The sequence below is a fragment of the Cyprinus carpio genome, chromosome A18, assembly GCF_018340385.1.
Source record: "Cyprinus carpio isolate SPL01 chromosome A18, ASM1834038v1, whole genome shotgun sequence".
In the NCBI taxonomy this organism is placed as follows: Eukaryota; Metazoa; Chordata; class Actinopteri; order Cypriniformes; family Cyprinidae; genus Cyprinus; species Cyprinus carpio.
This window is the reverse complement of record NC_056589.1, coordinates 21,900,138-21,920,677: the sequence shown is the minus strand read 5'-3', so window position 1 is coordinate 21,920,677 and position 20,540 is coordinate 21,900,138. Positions and strand designations below refer to the sequence as shown.

Here is a 20,540-nt window from a genome sequence, read left to right as displayed (position 1 = left end):
AAAAACATGTCTGCACAGAAAGCATGAGATTTAACGGCATTGAAAAAGCATGAGATTTGTTGCTGGGGCATATGAAATACAATCAGCCCTTGGTCAGCTAGTGAGCTGACTGCATCAGCAGTTTTTCAGACCACAAAACACAAAAACCTCCACGACCTTCACAAAACACATTTAACCACAGAATCCTCACTGCTATGTTGATTAAGTCTATTGTTACATTTAATCTTCTTTTGCATTAAAATACTTCACATTCATATATAGTGTTGCAATTATTTGATCAGACATCCTATTTTTCTAGGGAAATTGTTTTCAAGAGTTGAGACCCCTTCCACATGGTTGAAATTTGTCTTAATTTCAAAACATCAACTGCACAAATTGCAAATTAAAGGGATAGTTCATCCAGAAAAGAAAATAATGTTATCGTTTACTCATTTTTTCATTCCAACCCCAAATGACTTAATTTCTTCTCTGGAACACAAAAGGATACATTTTGAATAATGTTGCTCTTTTCCATGCAGTAACAATGAATTGGGAATGGAAAATTCCAAAGGACAAGCAAATGTCATAAAAGTGGTTCATACAACGTGCGCTATATTCCAAGGCTTATGAAGACATATGAAGACAGATAAATAGGTTATTCACCAATAATTTACTTTTTGAACTTTTTGAGAATGGAAACAGTCCAACTTGTGAATGAATTATTCAGACCATTTTGTGAACAGAAAAAAATTATTAATTCAACAGATGACTCAAAAAATGATTTGACACAAGTTTGATACTGAATGCTGTCAAATGTCTTTAGTCTTGAAAAAAAGTGGATTTTACACATTTTCATGAGACTTTAACAGTTTTTTTTTTTTTTCATTTTAGAGTATTTTGGAGTCTAGTACACATTTACTGTCAGAGATGTTCTTCAAAAAGAAGACAAAGTCAGGTTTGGAATGACATGAGGGTGAGTATGATGCCAAAATTTTCTCTTTTTTGGGTGAAATATCTCTTATAAACAGCTTTTAAATATGAGACTGTTTTCGGAAAAATTTGAAGCCTGTCCATCCCTAGTTTAAGTAATTGGAAGTAATTGCTGATATTCCCATGAGGTCATTTGCTGAAAGTGCATAATGGGGTTCGGCCAAGTAGTAAGTACGCCACAAATATGACAACCACAGCTTTGGCTGTTGGTGATACGCTTATCTGGTAAAAGTTTGATTAAAAATCCCAAGCTACTTTTTATTACCGATGCTCCAGAAGACAATATATCATATATACAGGCACATGAACACTGAATACATATACGTCTTCCACATAATGCACCGACAGCTGACAGGTGTGCTGAGTTGAAAATGAACCCTTGTCAGTTACATAAAGGCACAAATGTCTGGTTAGATTAAGGGTAATATTCTTATCACTTTTGGCCTCATTAATTGCCAGGTTGATTTGGTGAAATAGTTTCCATATGGCGCTGACAACAATGTGGGAAAGCAGCCTAGCGCAGGCATATCTATGAAATAATTCAGTCTCTAGAGATCAAATCACACATTCAGGATAATTGAAGTTTGTTCAGTAATATAGGAAACCCAATGTCAGCAGTCTTCACTGTGTGGACCAGCTCCATCTTACAGATCTCATCAGGGCAGAACTTGTTCTCAATGTTTCATTATGTTTTCATAGTCATTTTAATGTCTCCGCAGACCTCATTAAAACATAAGTTTTATCAGCAAAATCAGTGATAATGACCTGTACCTCTTACATTGACCTTTCTGAATTTGTGTTCCCTAGTAAACCATCATTAGCACTTTGGCAGACATCTCATACACTACGTCATGAAGCCCATAAATTGCCCATATCCCCACAACCTGGGCAAATACTGCATTCACATCATGTCAGATTCATTATAAATTAATAAAAGTTTTAAATTGACAGCCCTAAAAAATATTAATGTGTATACATAAACCAACAAATTAAAAGATACAAAATAGCTTGAGCAATATCACACTGTGACATCTTGCAGACAGCCGAAGGATATTTTTTACAAAACAGCTCAATATATAAGAAGTTTATATTGAGGAACTTACATTTGTAGATACAACAGTGCCTGTCTATGTCAATGAAAACAGATCTAAAGAAGCTTTGTGTGTCTCTCTCTCCACGCAACTCACTGTTGTGGCTTTTCATTCCTGAATAAATAGTGTTTTTGAATGAATCGGTTGAATGAACTTTTTAAATGAATCAGCAGTTTTGAATGAATCGGTTGAATGATTGATTCAACGATTTACCCATAACACTTATTGCACAGCTCTGAAAGAATCAACAGCTGTATCCTTATTAAAGAGCTACATGTTTCGATAGAATCTGTTTAATAAATTGGTTGAATGAACAATTAAATGAATATAAAGTCATTTACACCTATTGGTGTAACCTGCAGAAAGAGTCAATGAAAACTCATAAAGTGACTGACAGCATGTTTTGTATATATTTATTGAATTAATTAAGCACAAGCATATGAATCTTAGCAACCTCTGTTTCCTTTTTATGTTCAATTGTCTTCACATTTTGCAAGATAATACAGGGGTGCATTAATGCCACAACCACAATATGAATGATGCTGCAAAAATGAATTTCAGCTCAGAGTCAGAGAAGAATTTGTCATCTTATAATTACAGTAATTCCGAAATGACGTGAATGTAGCACTTTCTTAATGACATGACTCTCATATAGGGCCTCAGAAACCCAAAAGAAGAGAACTAATGAACTTTTACAAATGCATAATAGCGGGCGGTTTATCCATCCACTTCTGGCACGATGACACATAATGAGGCTGTAAATTAATCAGCATTTGCTGGACATATCTGAGCACATGGAGTTCTTCTATGGTGGAGTATGGGAAAGTTTGTTTACTCGGGATATTTAAGGGATGATGTCAGTTTGCTGGGTGTTAGCGAGAGATTCTCAATGGTTTCTAGTCATGTAGTGTTTGTGACCGCAGACATGGAATGTTCCATGCTGTTTTTCTGTTCCTATGGGAGGGGTTAACTAGTGACTTCAGAGTTAAATAAAGCTTCAGAGCCACAGTAAAAGCTTAGCTGAATATGTAGTATATAATATTAATCATAAATAGAGACCTATAAATGGCTTTAAGCTTCAGCCCAGTGTTTAAATTGAAATCTGTGTTGGTTGTATTTGACCACAAATAAATCATCTCTTTTCATTCAACTGTAAATGAAGCAATTACAACAAAAAGAGGAAAACATAATAGCTCTTCATGCTGCTGAAATGGAGTTTAAATGTTTCTGATGCTCTCCCACTGCCACTGAATGACTAACATTAGACTACCAAATGACAAAGCAATGAAGTGAACAAACCAATCAAGCATATCGTCATTGTCTCTTATCAAATAATGGAAATTAGCCTCTCTGACTCATTCGATACCATTTGGCCAAAAGACAAAAGTTCACTCACACACTAACTTCACTTTATGTATTAAATATTATATTTAATCATCAGTAGCTATAAGGCCACACCTGATAACAGCACAGAGAAACCTCATATCACATGTATTAAATCACATCTCACACACACTGAACTGAGCAGCAGGGAAGGAACTGCCTGCTGTGGGTTTATTTTTAGAGCCAGCACTATGTGGTCAAACAAACAAGGATCAATCTAAGTATGGCAGATGTTAACCAACGTCAGCAAATAACAGCGCTGGCTACAAATCAGTCACTATATTAGAAAGCCATCTGACCAAAACTAGGGTACCAGAATAACAATTTGAATAATATATTAATTAATTAATATATCATATATATATATATTAATGAAGACAAGTTTGATTTGCTTTATTTAAAGGAGTAGTTCACTTTCAAATAAAATTTTCTGATAATTTACTCGCCCCCATGTCATCCAGGATGTTCATGCCTTTCTTTATCCAGTTGAAAAGAAATTAAGGATTTTGAGGAAAACATCCTTGGATTTTTGTCCATATAATGGACTTCAACAAGCACCAAATGGTTGATGGTCCAACTACAGTTTCAGAGCATCTTCAAAGGGCTCTACACGGTACCAGACGAGGAAAAAGGGTGTTATCTAGCAAAACGATCAGTCATTTTCAAAAAAACATAAAAATATATATACTTTATAAACACAAATGCTAGTCGTGTACTAGCTCGACTTCACACATTATGTAATCACATTGGAAAGGTCACATGTGACATATTGGCGGAAGCACAACCTAGCGTTTACAAAGCGAACATGCAAAGAAAATCAAACGCCCGTTACAAAAAACGGTAAAACAATGATGTCGGTCGATTTTGAAGTTGGAGGAGAACTCTACCTTACCTAACTCTACCTTTTTTAACCGGAGTACACAGGCGAAGAGCTAACTGCATGTGACCTTTCCAATGGGATTACATAATACATGAAGACAAGCATGCGCACGCAAAGTTAGAGGAAGACGAGCATTAGTGGTTAAAAAGTACACAAATGTTTATTGTTTTAAGAAAATGACCCATGATTTGGCTAGATAAGACCCTTATTCCTCAGCAGAGATCATGCCCTTTGAAGCTGCACTGAAACTGCAGTTTGGACCTTTAACCGTTTGGTTAACTGTTGAAGCACACTATGGACAAAAATCCTGGGATGTTTTCCTCAAAAAACTTAATTTCTTTTCAGCTGAAGAAAGAAAGACATGAACATCTTGGATGACATGGGAGTGAGTAAATTATCAAGAAATTTTAATTTGAAAGTGAACTACTCCTTTAATATTGTTAATCTAGGACAACAGTTTTGGTCAGATGGCACAATTTTAAAATGTATGAAAAATAACACATAATTAAGGTACGCTTAAAATATAAAACTATACAAATATATATTATAAATCTATTTACAATTGTCAAAGCCTTTATAGATTAATAAATAATAATAATAATAATAATAATGATAATAATAATAATAATGACAAAAGTTAATCATAAAAATAATGATTAATGACAATAAATAAATAAATAAATTACAACAAAATTGTTTAAATCTATACAAAAATAGATGTTTCAAAAGATTAAACCCTATAAGTTTATCCCAAAACTGTATAGTGGAGGCTCGTGCTTTATAGATCACAGCTCAAAAATAATATATATATATAGTTTTAATAATATTTATAAATATATATTTTAAAAATAATCCATAAACGTTATATTTTGCCATGCATTACAGAATCCATATCCTTTTTTTCCCATGATAATCCTTGCCAACAGTGAAAGAGCTTGCTTGGATTTCAATTTTGTATGTCAAACTGAGGATGGCAGAAAGCCTAGTCAATGCTGTGAGTCGTGACCAAAGACTAAATTAAGATGTATATCACACAGTCTGACATAGAGACATCTGGTGGCAAACAGTCTGACATAGCTTTTTATCCAAGATCTCATTGGGGTTAACAATCTGACAAAAAACAGTTACAGGAAAAAAAAAAAAACGGCCTTAACCCATACAGTGTGTAGGCATGAAAAATGTTAAAGTAATATCACAATGTTCTGTGGAATAGGGGAGGTTGGAGAACTGGAGATTGAGTACAATAAATTAGGAAATTAAATGACAAAATAAATAGACAATAATCTATTTTTGTTATTTTTAACCAACAAGAATCTGTATTATTCTGTAGGGAAATTCAGTATTTAGTAACAGACTGTGGCCAGAACATGTTCATCAGACATGGAAGAGCTACAGTGGCATAACCCATAATGCTGAACATAATTCAAACAAGCTTGTTCTTTTCTTCTGCGTAATGCATCCTAAGGCGATAGGCCACCATGTCAAAGGCAGCGTATAAGAACCCAGTGTTAAACAACTATATCAATGCAAGAATTACAGCTGACAGGCACTGCTGCCTCTTGCACAAGACCCTCAGTTTGAGAGAGTTCAGTCAATGAGTGCAGTCTTGCATTTTTATACTGAAATGACGATCACAGAAACACCTTCACATGTGCTCGATACCAAATAAAGCATCTTCTGTGAGGTTCAAAAGTAGATAGCCTGTAATACATTGGCATACCTGCCTTAAAATCATCTCACTTCAGAGATGGAGATGAAGTCTCATAAAGGCCTTTTGCGTGATTCATCATTAGCATACACACAACACATTTTCCCGAACTACAGTTCAACTCTACCATAGGGAACTGCTGTGCTTGGCAGGAAGATTAATATAAAAGGGAGCCAGGCAGGAGTGTTTCAAATGGAGCATCTTAGGACAGATGGGCTGGTTGCATGAGTTCTGAACAAAAGCCAGAGGGATTGGCAGGAGCACCGCTTTATTGTTTGCTTATTTCTTTTGACATGTTGGCCCCTTAGCGTGTCATGCTATTTTTTGTGTAAACATCTATCTATGTACTCAGAGGAGAGACTCAAAAGTCTCTGGAGAGGCAAGTGAGGGGAGAACTCTGACAAGGATCCCAAAAAACAACTGTCAAATCTCAAAAATTGACCTTTTTTTTTTTTTACTCTATGAGGTATTCTCATATGTACACTACAGTTTTAAAAGCTTGAGGTTGGTGAGTTTTTACAAATCTCTTTTTAAGTCTCTTATGCTTACTTTACTGTCATTTTTGATCAATTTAATACATCCTTGCTGAATAAAAGTGTTGATATAAAAAACATTATATTGCAGTACAACTTGTTATCCATCAATATTGACTGTGGTAAGATTCACGTTCAACAGAAACACTACTAATGAACCAATTTCAAAACTGATCTGATATTAATATAAACAATTACACCGGTTTGTGTTTTGCATGGAGAGGCTGGATATGCTGCAGTGCCGTGGAATGTTCAATCATCGGAAAACTGATTAATTCTCAGCATTTGATCCAGCTAGCGATTTGAAATGACAGTGATGCATTCCTTAGATCACATTGGGGTTGGACAAGTGAAATATTTCTTGCCACATATCTGAAAACCCAATATTTCTTAAATATAAACTAGTTCTGCCACCAACCCTTGAAACATGTCACTTAACTCAATGGAACAAAGATCTCACTGCATGTACTGTAGTATTTATTCTGATAAGACACAAGACCAGATGTTCCTATAAAGACTAGGACAGTCACACAAATCAATGCTGAACTACTGAACTCAGTCATCATGTGGATAACTGTGATGTTGCCCACACAAACTGATGTACACTGATTTAATTTTGCCTTCCAAGGGGAGGCCTAGAATAAAAACTATCCCATAAAAGGAGATTCACACATTAGGCGCTTAATCCATCTTGTGTTTTTCAAAATAACCCCTACTTCTTCTTTCAAAGAAGTTTCCTTAAAAAGGTTTCATATAGGTCATTTGAAAAACAAGGTGATTTCTAAATGAGTCAGATCTTCCTTTAAAATTAAATTTCTTTCAGTTTCATCACATTTTGAGATCAGTCGTGATTCAGTGGAGAATCAATCAATCGTCTGGTATTTTCTTGGTTTAAAACAATGCTAACTTTTTTATTTTTTTGATAGATCTTGTGCAACCATAGAATTTGGTATTCCTTTTGTCATGGATTGTAACGATGGCTAACCTCCCTGGAGAAATAAGAAACAAACGTTTGTCACCTCCTATGAATGCCTGTAGGAGTGGGAGGATAGTGTATATGAGTCACTGATGAGATGCTTCAACCTTCTACAATTAACTAACACTGCTCTTTAATTCCCTTATTATTCACACTCTTAACTTAAAACATTAAAAAATAACCGTTTTCCACACTATCTGACCTGTGGAATTAAAGCAAGAGTTCAGGCAAAAATAAAAATGTTCTCATCCTCACGTTGTTCCAAATAAGTACAACTTTATATATTCTGTGGAACACAAAAGATGACATTTTGATAAATAATTTGAATCTATAATCTTCCTTTCCAGTGAAGTGTTATCCACTGTGAGATCATTGCGGGAACTGAATCAGTCCAATATGTGAATGATTCAGCTCACAATGAATGAATGATTCATTCTTAAGTATATATATTTATGAATGCTACTTTGCCTGTAAGCCCCCTTTTCACATAAAATATCAATTACAGCACTTCGCTGTGCTCACGGTAAGAGTTTGGGTTTGCTGTCAGCTTCAATATAGTTTCTAACAACTATATCCTTCAATAAATGCCAGTTCGCAAAGCCTGCATTACATTTTGACAGATTAAAATGACAATCCACACAGAAACAAAGTTTTGAGATCTGAAATCTGAAGTATGTTTTCAAAGTGCATCAAACTATTTTTTTCTCAAAAGATGAATGAGAATTTCTTAAGAGTTCATCATTATAACTCCTTTAAAGTCAAGCACAGCTTGGTAATGTGTGTCTGAGCTGATGTGGAGAGGAAAAGTTCAACATTTTATGACACTCCATCCAATACTTTGTTTTCCAGATGGTCACTTTCTTTTTGACAGGCTCATTAAAGAATGCGGTCTGGTTCATGTGAAGCTACTTTGAGTGGATTTTCAGTTTCTGTTTGATTTGACTATGTCACTATCCGTTCCAGAACGAAACAACTGCCAGCTTCAACCCCATCGTTCCATTCACATAAAGGCTTACCCAGGCAGCTCAGCGTTTAGCCATTGGCTGCCCTACTTTCGGCCTCAGCTAGTGAATGGACTAAATTGGATGGAAACGTTTTTACTCGTTTGTGCAGGCGGGAAACTCATTCACCACAAGGCTTTTGGTTGGTCAGGCAGAAACACGGGAAGATTGCTTCTTTCTTATGCTGCAGACGCTTACAACCTACTTCCTAAGGGAAATGTGCAAGACACAGTTGGGAGCATACTTTCTGAAGACAAATAGAAAATGGCAGGCTATTTTTTTTCTGGATAGTAGAAACATATTTATAGCTTTAGATGGCAAGGATAGAGTGAGTAACTTTAGACTGTACCTTTCTGAAAAACTGCAGCTATAACCACATGAGGGCTGTATTTTGATGTGAAGATAAAGGCTAATCTCAGAAGAGCAGTGAGTTAGCTTTGTCAACATGATCCACAGCACTTCATTTAGCCATGGCCCATGGTACACCTAAGGGTATGTGTAAACCATAATTAATTGCAATCCAGTGGCCCCGCAGACAATAGCGGGTTTGATTTTACCAGTTTGTGCATCTCCGATGCCGGATATTAACAATTTCAGCGCTATGTAGCATGCTGGCTAACATGCCTGGGCATGTAGTCATTTTATTTTGTTTGCACCCTTGTTAGGTCCTTCAGAGTTGCCAACTCTCACGCATTTGGCGTGAGACACGCTTTTAGGCTCTGTCTCAAGCTCTCATGCTGCCCATGTAAATCTCACGCCAAACTAGCAACCCTGCACGCTATATGAAACAAAGTCTCAGCTTTCAGATTTTGTAAGCTTTAATACTAAATTCTAACAATAAATACCATTTTGGCACACTTAATGTGGTGTAAATCTTAAAATGTAGCGCTTCAGTTAAAGCCAGAGCTACTGAAAAACAGAGTTGCGACAAGCTTTGATCTCGCTGGCGTCACGGCCATGCGGTCACGTGATTCATAGAGCTCTCCAAACAAACCAGCATTAACAATACATTTGACTGGGTTTAAGTAGGATCGACGACAGCGTCATTATTCAGGTATTTACAGCAATTTTTGGTAAACATTACAGCATATTATGCATTGATTATTCCGTCGATGACATTTGCAGTATCATTTTATTCTGGAGAGTGATAGAGAGGCAACATTAATATGGTTTTCTTAACCCTCAGGCATTGCTTACTTATAGTGTGACCATGCAGCTTAACTATTTTTCAGTTAAGTAAGTGTTGTAAATTTTACTTCAGTAATATTAATTTAATATTTTGAGGAGATCTTTTGGTACTAAATACTATGTGCAAAAATTATGGTCCATTAATGACTTAAATACTTTTCTTCCCTAATATTTATATTACTTATATTACAATTAGTGTAGCATTTAAGGTTAACATAGAGAAAAGGGTTTTCAATTCCAATGCAAATAAGCAAATTAGAGTAATTTTGTGGTCAGAAAAAAAAATGTTCATTTGCAAAGCCATGGTTTCCCCACAACCTGTATGGCTCTTAACTAAATACAACTAGAATATTGCAGGTCATACCTGCTTTTTTTTTAAGTTCTTCATTTGAATAAATATTTAGACATGGTTAAACACTAGATTTTAAAATGAGAAATTTAAAAAGTTAACAAAAAGTTTTAATGATACTCGCATAATTACACACAATGAATGCAAGCAAATACTAAAACAAGTTTAAAATGGTGCAAAAAAGGCATTCAACAAAAAAATGTATCCCCTTATTTTTACAGTATATACACATGAATACACATGAAAAAATCTCACTCCAAGGTTAAAAGTTGGCAAACCTGTGTTCTTCCTCAAAGGCGGCATTGTAAACTTAATTCAGAGAGTAACACACCTAAAGCTGAGCCTATATTAAATATCACATAACTGAAGAAATTAAAACTATCAGACTTACTTTTAAACAACTAGTTAACAGTAAATCAGCATTAGCATCAGCCATCAGGCATGATGCCCATGTGCATGTGATTAATCATCACAACGTGATTTAGAGCCATCTGATTGCGGAGCACTTCCTATAATAAGATCAAGTCACCTGAAACATTGAACATTTTGCAAACTTCTCTTAAATGTTTGTAACAGCTAAGAGGGACTTCTTTAAAGATTTCCTGAAAGACAGGACTATAAGAGGAAAGTCCTAAATAGGGGAACCTCTGCGGAAAACAAAAAGAGAGCAGAGTGAGTGACCACAGACAGATGACAGGATGGGTTGTGACACAATTAGGCAATTTTTTGCTGTAATACAACAACAGATAATCAATCTATAAGGAATAGAAGTATAATGTGGCTGTACAGTTGTTTAACTACACAATAATTATTTAACTGATTAAATGTCTTTCTGAAGAGAAAATTATATTAAAAAAAAAAAAAAATAAAAAAAAATTCCATTAAATCATAAAAAATTATAAAGACTGTAAGTCTATCCCTCATAGCCTCATTTTCATCCACATAAAATTCATCATGGTGGCAAACCTAACTAAGGCCAATATGACCTAAATTTGTAGTAAATCTTATAAAAGCAATGGTTCAAAAAAGTATATTTTCTCCAAATTCCCGAACCTGGAAACCGAATAGGGCGTATATAAAGGCAACTGCTGAATTAATAAATCTAAATGTAAAATTAAACGGCTGGTGGCGCTAGAGGGCTTTACTAAACCCAATTTTGTCAGAGGGATTTCATCTTTATTGATAAATTTCATAAATGTCTCCACCTATACCTAGTGCCATTTGAGTAAGCAACAAAGTAGTACTGTAATAAGTAGTCACATTAATGGAATGATTGCACACTGTTTATGTCACTGGGAAAAAAGGAAGGAGGCTCTTTCTAAAGTAAAATTTTCTGCTGTATAACTTGTGGCAATTTGCGCCATTAATTGAACGCATCTGTGTTCATCCTCTCCAGTAAGTGACCCGTGATGATCAGTCAGACTTCTTATCATGTTAGCAGCAGTCCCTCTCTTTACATTAAGTAAGTCTTATTCTGAAAGTAGCATGTGTTTGTAATAAAAATGTCATGAAACCAGAAAGAAAAAAAAAACAACCTTGAAATAATATAAACCATATGCCAACTGCACAGGATGAAGATGTAGCAATTGGTCACATAGGATGACAGTCTGATGCTTTTCCAAATCAAAAGTAAAAGAACCCTGTACACCTTAATATGAACTATGGTTTCTGTTGTTTTGATTTGGTATGCACATTTATAAATGTGATCTTGCACAAGTGGTGGTTTCCCACGCACAAATCTTTCACATACATGCACACAGACGAAAGACACACCATGGTAGCTTGACATAAAAAGCTGGGGGGGGGGGGGGGGGGGGGGGGGGGGGGTGAATCCTTCCACTTAAAAAAGCCCTGAATTTCATCAGGCTTTTGTGTGCTGGCTGTCTGTAGCACCTCTTCCTGTCTAAACACCACTACATTCACTGTTTGCAGTTTTCTTTTTCTCTCTGTCTCTTTCATTCTTTATGTCCTTTTCTTTTATAGGCAGCAATTTCATATTCTTGATAAGTAGAGAACAGCCAGTGACACAGCAAAGAGGTGTGAGTAGGTACAAGTCTGCCGCAATAGTGCCTGTCTGAATGTGTTGTCTTGTTGTGGGTGTAGAATGTCACAGAGTATTCAAAATTCAACTCTTTATTAAAAACTGACAGCACATCTTTTGGACCAAATACAGACAGTTTTAAAGTATTACATTAGGTACACTAAAAAATAAAGGTTCTTTAACCTTTAACATCCATGGAAACTTTCCAATGCACAAGAGGATCTTTATATTGGTAAAAGTACTTCAGATTATTGAAATATTCTTCACACAAAGAAAAAAATGGTTCTTTGAAGAACTGCTCACATAAAAGTTCTTTGGGGAGCCCAAAACGGTGTTTCTATTGCATCGCTGCAAAACCTCCATTTTTTAACCTTTTATTTGTAAGAGTGTATATGGGATTTAAAAATCTGAAAAATAAATTTTTTAATTTATGTTACAAAACAGTGACAATGTTTCAGGTATTACAGGATTGAGGCCTGTATATTTTACAACTCATAATAAAGTTATATAATGGCAATACACCAATCTACATCAAACTCTGCTTTCTGGGAATATCCTTTTACTGTTATTCACCATAAATTATATGGTAATTCATAGTTTTTACTTGAATAAAAAAACACAAATTTCACAGTATTTTACAGTAAAATTTAAATAATATAAAATTACATATACTGTGTTACCATTTTTCAATGTATATGGTAAGCTAATGTAATGAAATGTAAGGTAAGGTAATTGCTCTTAAAATGGACATCTATGTGGCAAGGCATTGCACCACTAAAAAGACACTTTCATATAACGGTTCAATTGAAATTACACATTTTTATTTTAAAGAATTAATGTAAGCACAAAAAATAAAGCTTTTTTGTTGTTGTTTTTTTAACCCTCCGACCCAATGCCTTGCCCCATAGACTACTATTGTAAGTGAATTGCAAACAAGGTTTTTGTTTGTTTTCACCAACCAAGGGGCGAGTCAATGAGTTGTCTGTGATAATCGACAGCGCGACACAGATGCAATCAATAGAGCTTAACCTGAATGGTACCCGGAATATTTCTTTAATATGTGATAAGAATTATACCAAATGGAATACAGCAGTAGAAGCTTGTTGGAACTACTGAACAAAATGACAAACGAGTAAGCTGAAACCATTAGTGGTATCGATTGCTATTGAAGGAAGCTGTCTGACCTTTGTCTGACCTTGTGGAAATGTGTTCATTACTTTGCGCCACAAACTGAACATTGTCATTACTGTCTGCTGCTTAGAGTCTGCTGATAGTGTTCACCACAACTGCATCTCTAGTGTATTTTCCCTTTGGAATGTTGTAATGGGAAATTGTGAACTTTAATCTGAGCATTACACTGATTAAAATCTGGTCTCTCCTCCTTTGTTTGTTATGGATCTTTGTTGTGAGGATTGCTAGTAATCTCCATCTAGTCTGTGGGGAAATATGGTAGATATGTTTACTGTATGTTCTTATGGACATTGCCAGAACAATATCTGCAATAAGTTATTTAATATTTATTATAACCTGACCTTCAACTTTGACATTTCTTTTCTTGGTTTTATTGTCACATAAGTGATTGGCTTCCTGCATCCTGAGTGACTTTAAAGGGTTAGTTCCCACAAAAATGAAAATTAGGCTGCGTTTTACTCAAGTCATATCATTGACCCATAAACTCCTACAAATTGTATGTTGTCTATGAGTGTGTGTTTTGTGTGAGTGTGGGTGCCCTCATTCCTGCCACGCATCCATATGTGTGTCTATTTATTTACAAGAGCTGCAATACGTGCACATGCATATGTGTGTGGGTGAATCCGGACATACTCGTGCTCGAGTGAGAAACACAGTGTGTAATGCTCAGCTCATTATGTTTCATAGTTCAGTAAATTTTGATGAATAGAGGAGTGTTCCCTTTCTCAGGACCTGCCACATCAGTCATGCTGAGAGCCATCTGTGCAATTGGGCTTCGTTCTCATACATACTACATCTCATGCCTACAGGAGATCAGTGTCTGTACTTTTAAGGCTCTAATGTATCTACTGTGATATACATATTCAAAATGTCAAACTTATATTAAAAACTTATGTTTTTAAATTGGCTTAAACATGATCATACCAATCCTATGACCTCTTTAAAATACAGCATTGTGCAATATTGAAATGTACAGGTTTGCACAAGTCAGTCACATTCAACTTCCTCTTGCTTTGAGTAAAATTGTTCCTTATAGACTCAGGTTAGGCAGGTATCTCTCCCCAGGAGGTGTCTCTGTATTGTTACCTTTGCTTTTTATCTGTATTGTCTTCCCTGCTGGATTCCTGCACTACAGAATGCAAATTTCGTAGTGATGTTATCATCTACATTTTCAGCAAAGTCTGTGGGCAGAGAATCTGACGGCCAAGAGCCTTCAGAAGAACCTGAAAAAAAATGAACACAACACTGCCTGCAATCTTCTAAGACAAGCTAATTTGTCTGAGAGATCGATTCGAAGCCAAGACTCAATGGATTTCGAGTGTGACAAACTGAATTGAGTAATTAAGATCAGAATGACTGATAGTTTTAGAATTCTGACAACAATTGTGTTGCTCTACCATTTCTCAGTGGTTCCTGATTGATAAAACAGACATGGATTTAAAGAATTAAAAACAATAATCTGTGAAACCAAGATACCACAGTTAACTCATCCTCCAACATTACCCTTAATTGTTGTAATGCATCCAGCAAACCTGCTGCAGAAAAGCTCCAGACAGTAAAGAACCTGCTGTGTACTGGAGCAGCTTGGTACAACTAGACCTGTGTCATGCTTGGACTCCCTAACACTGCCTCCCTTAACACACACAAACATACACTAAAACACTGCTCAGTGCACAGGCACACAACAGATCTGGTAACTCAGTGCAAGCTACCTCTGCAGCTGAACCAACTGCCTCCACATCTACACCACTGGAGAAAGCTTGCTGACTGCATTATGGAACGCATTTAATGCAATTATACATAAGGAAATTAAGAGGTTGTGTAACAGTTGCAAGTCTAAAATTTACACTTACTCTAACTGTAACACAATTTACAGCGGAAGAAGACTTTCTGTTTCTCAAAATGAACCCCTAGTGCAATTAAAACAGCTCTCCAGAGAAGAACAAAGGGTGGGCTATTATCTGGCAGCCCATCTTGATACCAACCTTGAGGAAGAAATGTACCTTACTATGGAGGAGATGTAATCTCCATGTAATTGGTTTGTTGAAATACTCACCTCTTAATTTATGCAAAATGAGGCATTTCTGACAGAGGTGAGAAAACTGAAGCCTGTCCATTATACACTAAAACTAATCTGAGATTCCTTCGTTTCATGTCTATTATATCTACACTGTATATGTAACATTTATGTTGTGTGTGTGTAAATACTGTACACACACACACACACACACACACATATATATATACATACATGTGTGTATTTATGTATGTTTAATATACACACAGTATACTCACGTTAAGTGATATATAAAGCATATCCCAAGTGTGCGATTGTTTATATCATTGCAAATTGTTAACTATATCATCGCTCAGCTCTTTATATAAAATTGGATATATAAGTGGATATATAACTTTATCACTGTAAAAAAATGTTGTTTCAACTTTAAAAAGTAAGTGTTCATGCTGCCTTTAAAATTTTAAGTTTAGCTACCTTGAAAAACATTTCAAACGTACTACGAAGTGACAAGTATTATTTGAGTTGACTAAACTTTGTAGGGCAACACTACATTTTTTTGTTTGTTTCAACAATCTAAAAAAATTACTGACTTACGGTAATATTATAAACATTCATGTCAAGATTTTCTGATTTTCTGCTCTGAAAAGTGTAAAAAAGGGCTAAAGAAATTTGACTTAATATGTGGAGGGTATGTATGTCTTATACAGTATTTATGGTATATTTATATAAAAACAATAAACACAAAATATACCACGTTTAGTGAATATATCTTTGCAAGTGGCACCCGTCCATATGTAATCTTAAAATGGACACCAATTGACTATTGTAGAAAAGCCCCTCTGCCAGACAGCTGTATTAAATTAATGACATCATCACTCTCTTTAGTGCTGCAATACTGTCAAGTCCACATTGTTGCACAAGCATTATTGGAAGTTATACATTGAACAGTCCCTTTGCTCCAGGGTCTTTCATTTGGATTATGTCATCCTGCACAAACTACAGCCTGGAAACATTCTGGATGTCACATTCATAACTTAAGTATAATAACTGTACAAATGATACATTAAAAAAAACAAGATGGTACTGTGAGCTAATTACCCATGGAAAATGCAGCTGAGCTCAGTATTAAAAATGAACCGCTCTCTAACACACGGTTACATTATAAACAGTGCACAGCACACACAGCCAAATACACATCTAAATATGTCCATGCACACATAAATCAAAGCACATCTCTGAAGTGTTTGGGCAAAACATCATAATTACTGTTTACATGCACATTATTTTGTGATTATGTTTATATTCTAGCATCCATAAAAGACATTTAGGTATGATTTTGCCATTTATTATGCTCCATTTTTGTAATTCCGAACTCAGTCAACTCAATCATGTCCTTAACAACAAAACACACGAGTATATTGGAATATCAGCATATTTAAATTTTTGTGCATGTAAATGCAGCCAATGGCCAATTTTTTTTCTAACATGCACATCATCTTCAATAGACTGACATTTCAAAACCATCTTTAACCTGATAATAGCAATCAGGTTAATGCATTTACTTGATGCTTACGCAACCGGAATATATGACCGAATTCTGATTAATGCTGTAAACGCAGTCATTGTAATAATATATACACAGATGGTGTCAGTTTCTGGGCAATGGGCCTAAAAGTTAATGTCACTGTATAAACAATATCTGGTTGCGTTTTTCCCTCAGTTCAAGCACCATATTACTATAATCAAAATTTTTAAGACCGGAACGTAAGGCATAAACACATAACCAACCTTTAAGTGTTTCCCCTAAAAAATAACAACAATCAATTTATCTGTTTTAAACGACTGTTGAACTGCTTTTCAAGTGCTGAACTTACCATTGGCATTTTTCCCACATGTGAGGTGCTGATAGGGCAATAGGAGGCCGTACAACTCCGAATCATTGCTCAGAGCCTGCTCAAAGGATTCCAGTGTAAATTTGGGGATCCCGTTATCCTTCTCCACCACCGAGCTGTTCAACACCCGGGTGAAGACCTCTCGGAAGAGGCTCTCCATACAGGCGGTCAGGTATATGGCCGCATGCTCGTGGATGCGCACCGCGAGCCTGCCGTCCACCATCCACCTGAAGAACTTCCCCACGGAGAAGACCAAGCCGCATCTTTCCGATTTTCCCCGGCTGAATTTATCCTCGGTGCTCATGTTGTACATGGACAGCGCGCTGAGAGCCGCAGCGATGCAGTTGACTGAAATCGTCCACGATAGAATCATCTTGATGGCACTTTGGACTTCGTATTTGGTGCATTTGCCGTAGCGCAAACTCAGCCGCTGCGCTTCCCTGGCGATCCTCACTAGAGCGCGGCTCACGAGCGTGGAGAGGCGCGCCAGCAGATCCGCGGAAACGGTCCCGAACCTCAATTCTTCCTCCTTGTTGAGCGCGTTCTCCACCTCCCCGAGGCTCCAGGGCACATCCTCAAGCTCGGGAAGTTTCGCACAGTGTCCGGAACACTCCAGGGTCTCGCCGTCTTCAGCCAGGACGGTGTTGACGGTGTCTAGGCTGTTGTGTCGACTGCGCATGGAGTCGGTCAGATGCAAGCAGTGCCCTCCATGCGCATAGGAGATGTGCGCCTCGGAGCAGCACAGAGACAAGCTGGATGACCTGAAGGAGTCCGCGGCTCCACCGTAACCCGAATCCAGCGTCAAATCCTCCAGGGTCCTCACCACGGATTTACCCCTTTTTGCCATAACTGCACTTCATATTGTCCACAAGGCTGAAAGCAAGGGGAAACCTTTGCAAACAAAACGCCACTGCTTGGCTGCTTTATTCTGTACACAATGTTATTGAAAAGGCGCAGGCGAGATCCCAAATTGTTGCGTTCACTTTTGAAAATGCGCCCCCAACTTTGAAGGAGCAGTGGTGTTGTTATGGCACACACTAGTGTGTTTGAAGCCTGCGAAGCATCAGTTGGAGGAGGAGCCACATACAGTACTGCATCCAATACGCGGACGGGGCCATTGCTGCGTACGGTTGGTTTTGAATTCGCACGGTGCTGCATGATTCTGTGTACTTCAGTTCATCTGGAGATCCCCTCTAAAAAGGTTATTTAGAGATGTTAGACCGTGTAAAAATGAAACGCCCATTTTGACACCAACTTAGGTTATATAAAGTATTAACCAAAGTATTTCTTAGTGTTATGATATAAAGGTCATTGAACACTATTTATTTATTTAGTTAGATATAGATTTACATAAAGTACTAAATAAAGAAATTTGGTAGTCTGAAGAATTTATTATAGATAGATAGATAGATAGATAGATAGATAGATAGACAGACAGACAGACAGACAGACAGACAGACAGACAGACAGATAGATAGATAGATAGATAGATAGACAGATAATGATTTTTTATAATTTTACTTTAAAATGAACAGAATTAAGTAAATTTACTACCGAACTGCTCATTAAACCCACTTTTCCCAGAAATTTTTACTCTGATAAGATTGCATTCCATTTACTAAGAATTCCATCAGTAAATAAACTGTAATTGGTCTCTGGAGTGAAAGCAGAGCTTTAGATCTAGTGGTCTTAAGTGGCCAAAACAAACAGATAGACTTTATACAACTAGTAGTCAGCATGCAAGAAACTGCCCCGATCCAGTAGACCAAGCAGGGCAAAAAGCAAGGGATCAAATAAACACCTGTCCGCTTCCCCATTCTCCCTTTCATATAGGGCTCAGAGTAACGAGAGTCCTGTTCATTAATAATGAAGAGTATGCATAATATATCAGTCATCTTGAATGGAGGCTTCTTGCTAACTTCACTCCCACAGTCTGAAAAAGGGCATATGTTTTCAGTGTAAAACTAAGTATAAAAGTGAGACATCAATCACTTCTTATTTTCCTAGTAGCTTTGACCAATGCAGTAAGTAAACAGAACAGTAAAAAACACACAAAAATAGACATAACTCAAAATGACATTAAGACATTTATGTTTAAAGACTTAAAGAGATTGCAATAGCATCAGTGACTGGAACACAAGAAAGCAAACAATATGCTTTTAGAGCTGAAATACACTTTATCATTTAAATGTTTTCAAACCTGTTTTAATAAAGAGTGGACCATATTATTTTACTCAATACTGACCTCTTTGGATAACAAAAAATTAAGACAATAAGGGACTTAACAGTTTAAAAAGCATAACTTGTTTTTCCTAATGAAACGCACTGAAACTCATAGTTTCATTACAATTCTATTTTTATTCTGATAATTAATTTTTATCTTAAGAAGTATCAGATCAAGAAACTATTTGAGATTCGCGCTTGAATTTAGAATTTTGTCGTGGTAGACTGCCATCTAGCGTTCAACCAAAGCAATCATCATTTCTTATTCACTCAAACGACAATAATAGTCTGAATTCAGACATCAGTCAGTGACATTACAAATTACCCTCATTCACCGGATATCTGTCAATAATTTCATAGGGGATGAAAGATATTCTGTCCAGGCTAGTTTCCATGATTAACAAAATGACCAACCCTGATCTCAAATTAGCAGTAAAGCAGTAAAAGAGAGGCTTGATCTTTAAATTATAAATTGCTTCAATTACTTTATTGTATGTTAATGTTCTCTGTAAATTAATTATGTCTTGGATCAATGTAGTAGTTCCCTTGGTGAATTACTGTTTTTCTCAACATATTGATCTTTCATCATAGGCTATTTACTGCCTCCAAATCATAGACTGTATGCTCCAAATACAAGATTTGTACCAAATGTACTATCAGTGCTGATGTGAAGAAAAGTAATATCAGATTGAAATGTGAAAATACTTTGCAAAATATTATGCTACACTGATACAACAAAGAGATCAAACTGTTTCCATTGCCCAGGAAAAAAGATCATCAGTTGTGCCTGATGAAGACTTGACTGGTCGAAACATTGTGCTGTTTGTCAAATATATTTTTGGAGCTATAATGTTTAGTCTGCAGACATTATTTGTTCTTTTTTTATTTGTTATTTTTATATCCTGTACTTGAACCCAAGTCGGGTGTTTTGCATTTGTTTGATTTCAGGAAAAAAGGGAAATGTCAAACTTTTATGACAACATGCTCTAATAGTGTTACATTAGGGTAAGTTGTCACAACAGAACCTGCCATTATAATCTGAAAGTGAAAATGATGTGACATACAGCCAAGTAAGGTGACCCATACTCAGAATTCGTG

The 20,540-nt window shown here is 36.2% G+C and overlaps 1 protein-coding gene across 2 annotated transcripts in view; it reads right to left on the bottom strand.

The window, feature by feature from the left end:
* The window catches only part of LOC109110475 (ankyrin repeat and BTB/POZ domain-containing protein BTBD11-B-like), a 53,512-nt gene extending 35,031 nt beyond the window's left edge, over window positions 1-18,481 (bottom strand). Inside the window, exon 1 of one of the 2 annotated variants that reach the window (XM_042775434.1) lies at window positions 17,202-18,481. In XM_042775434.1, coding sequence (XP_042631368.1) covers window positions 17,202-18,066 — 865 coding nt within the window. In that variant the 5' untranslated portion in view covers window positions 18,067-18,481. The remainder of the gene's footprint in view (window positions 1-17,201) is intronic. The other variant, XM_042775433.1, reaches the window with a different exon arrangement.
* Between the last annotated feature and the right edge of the window lie 2,059 nt (window positions 18,482-20,540).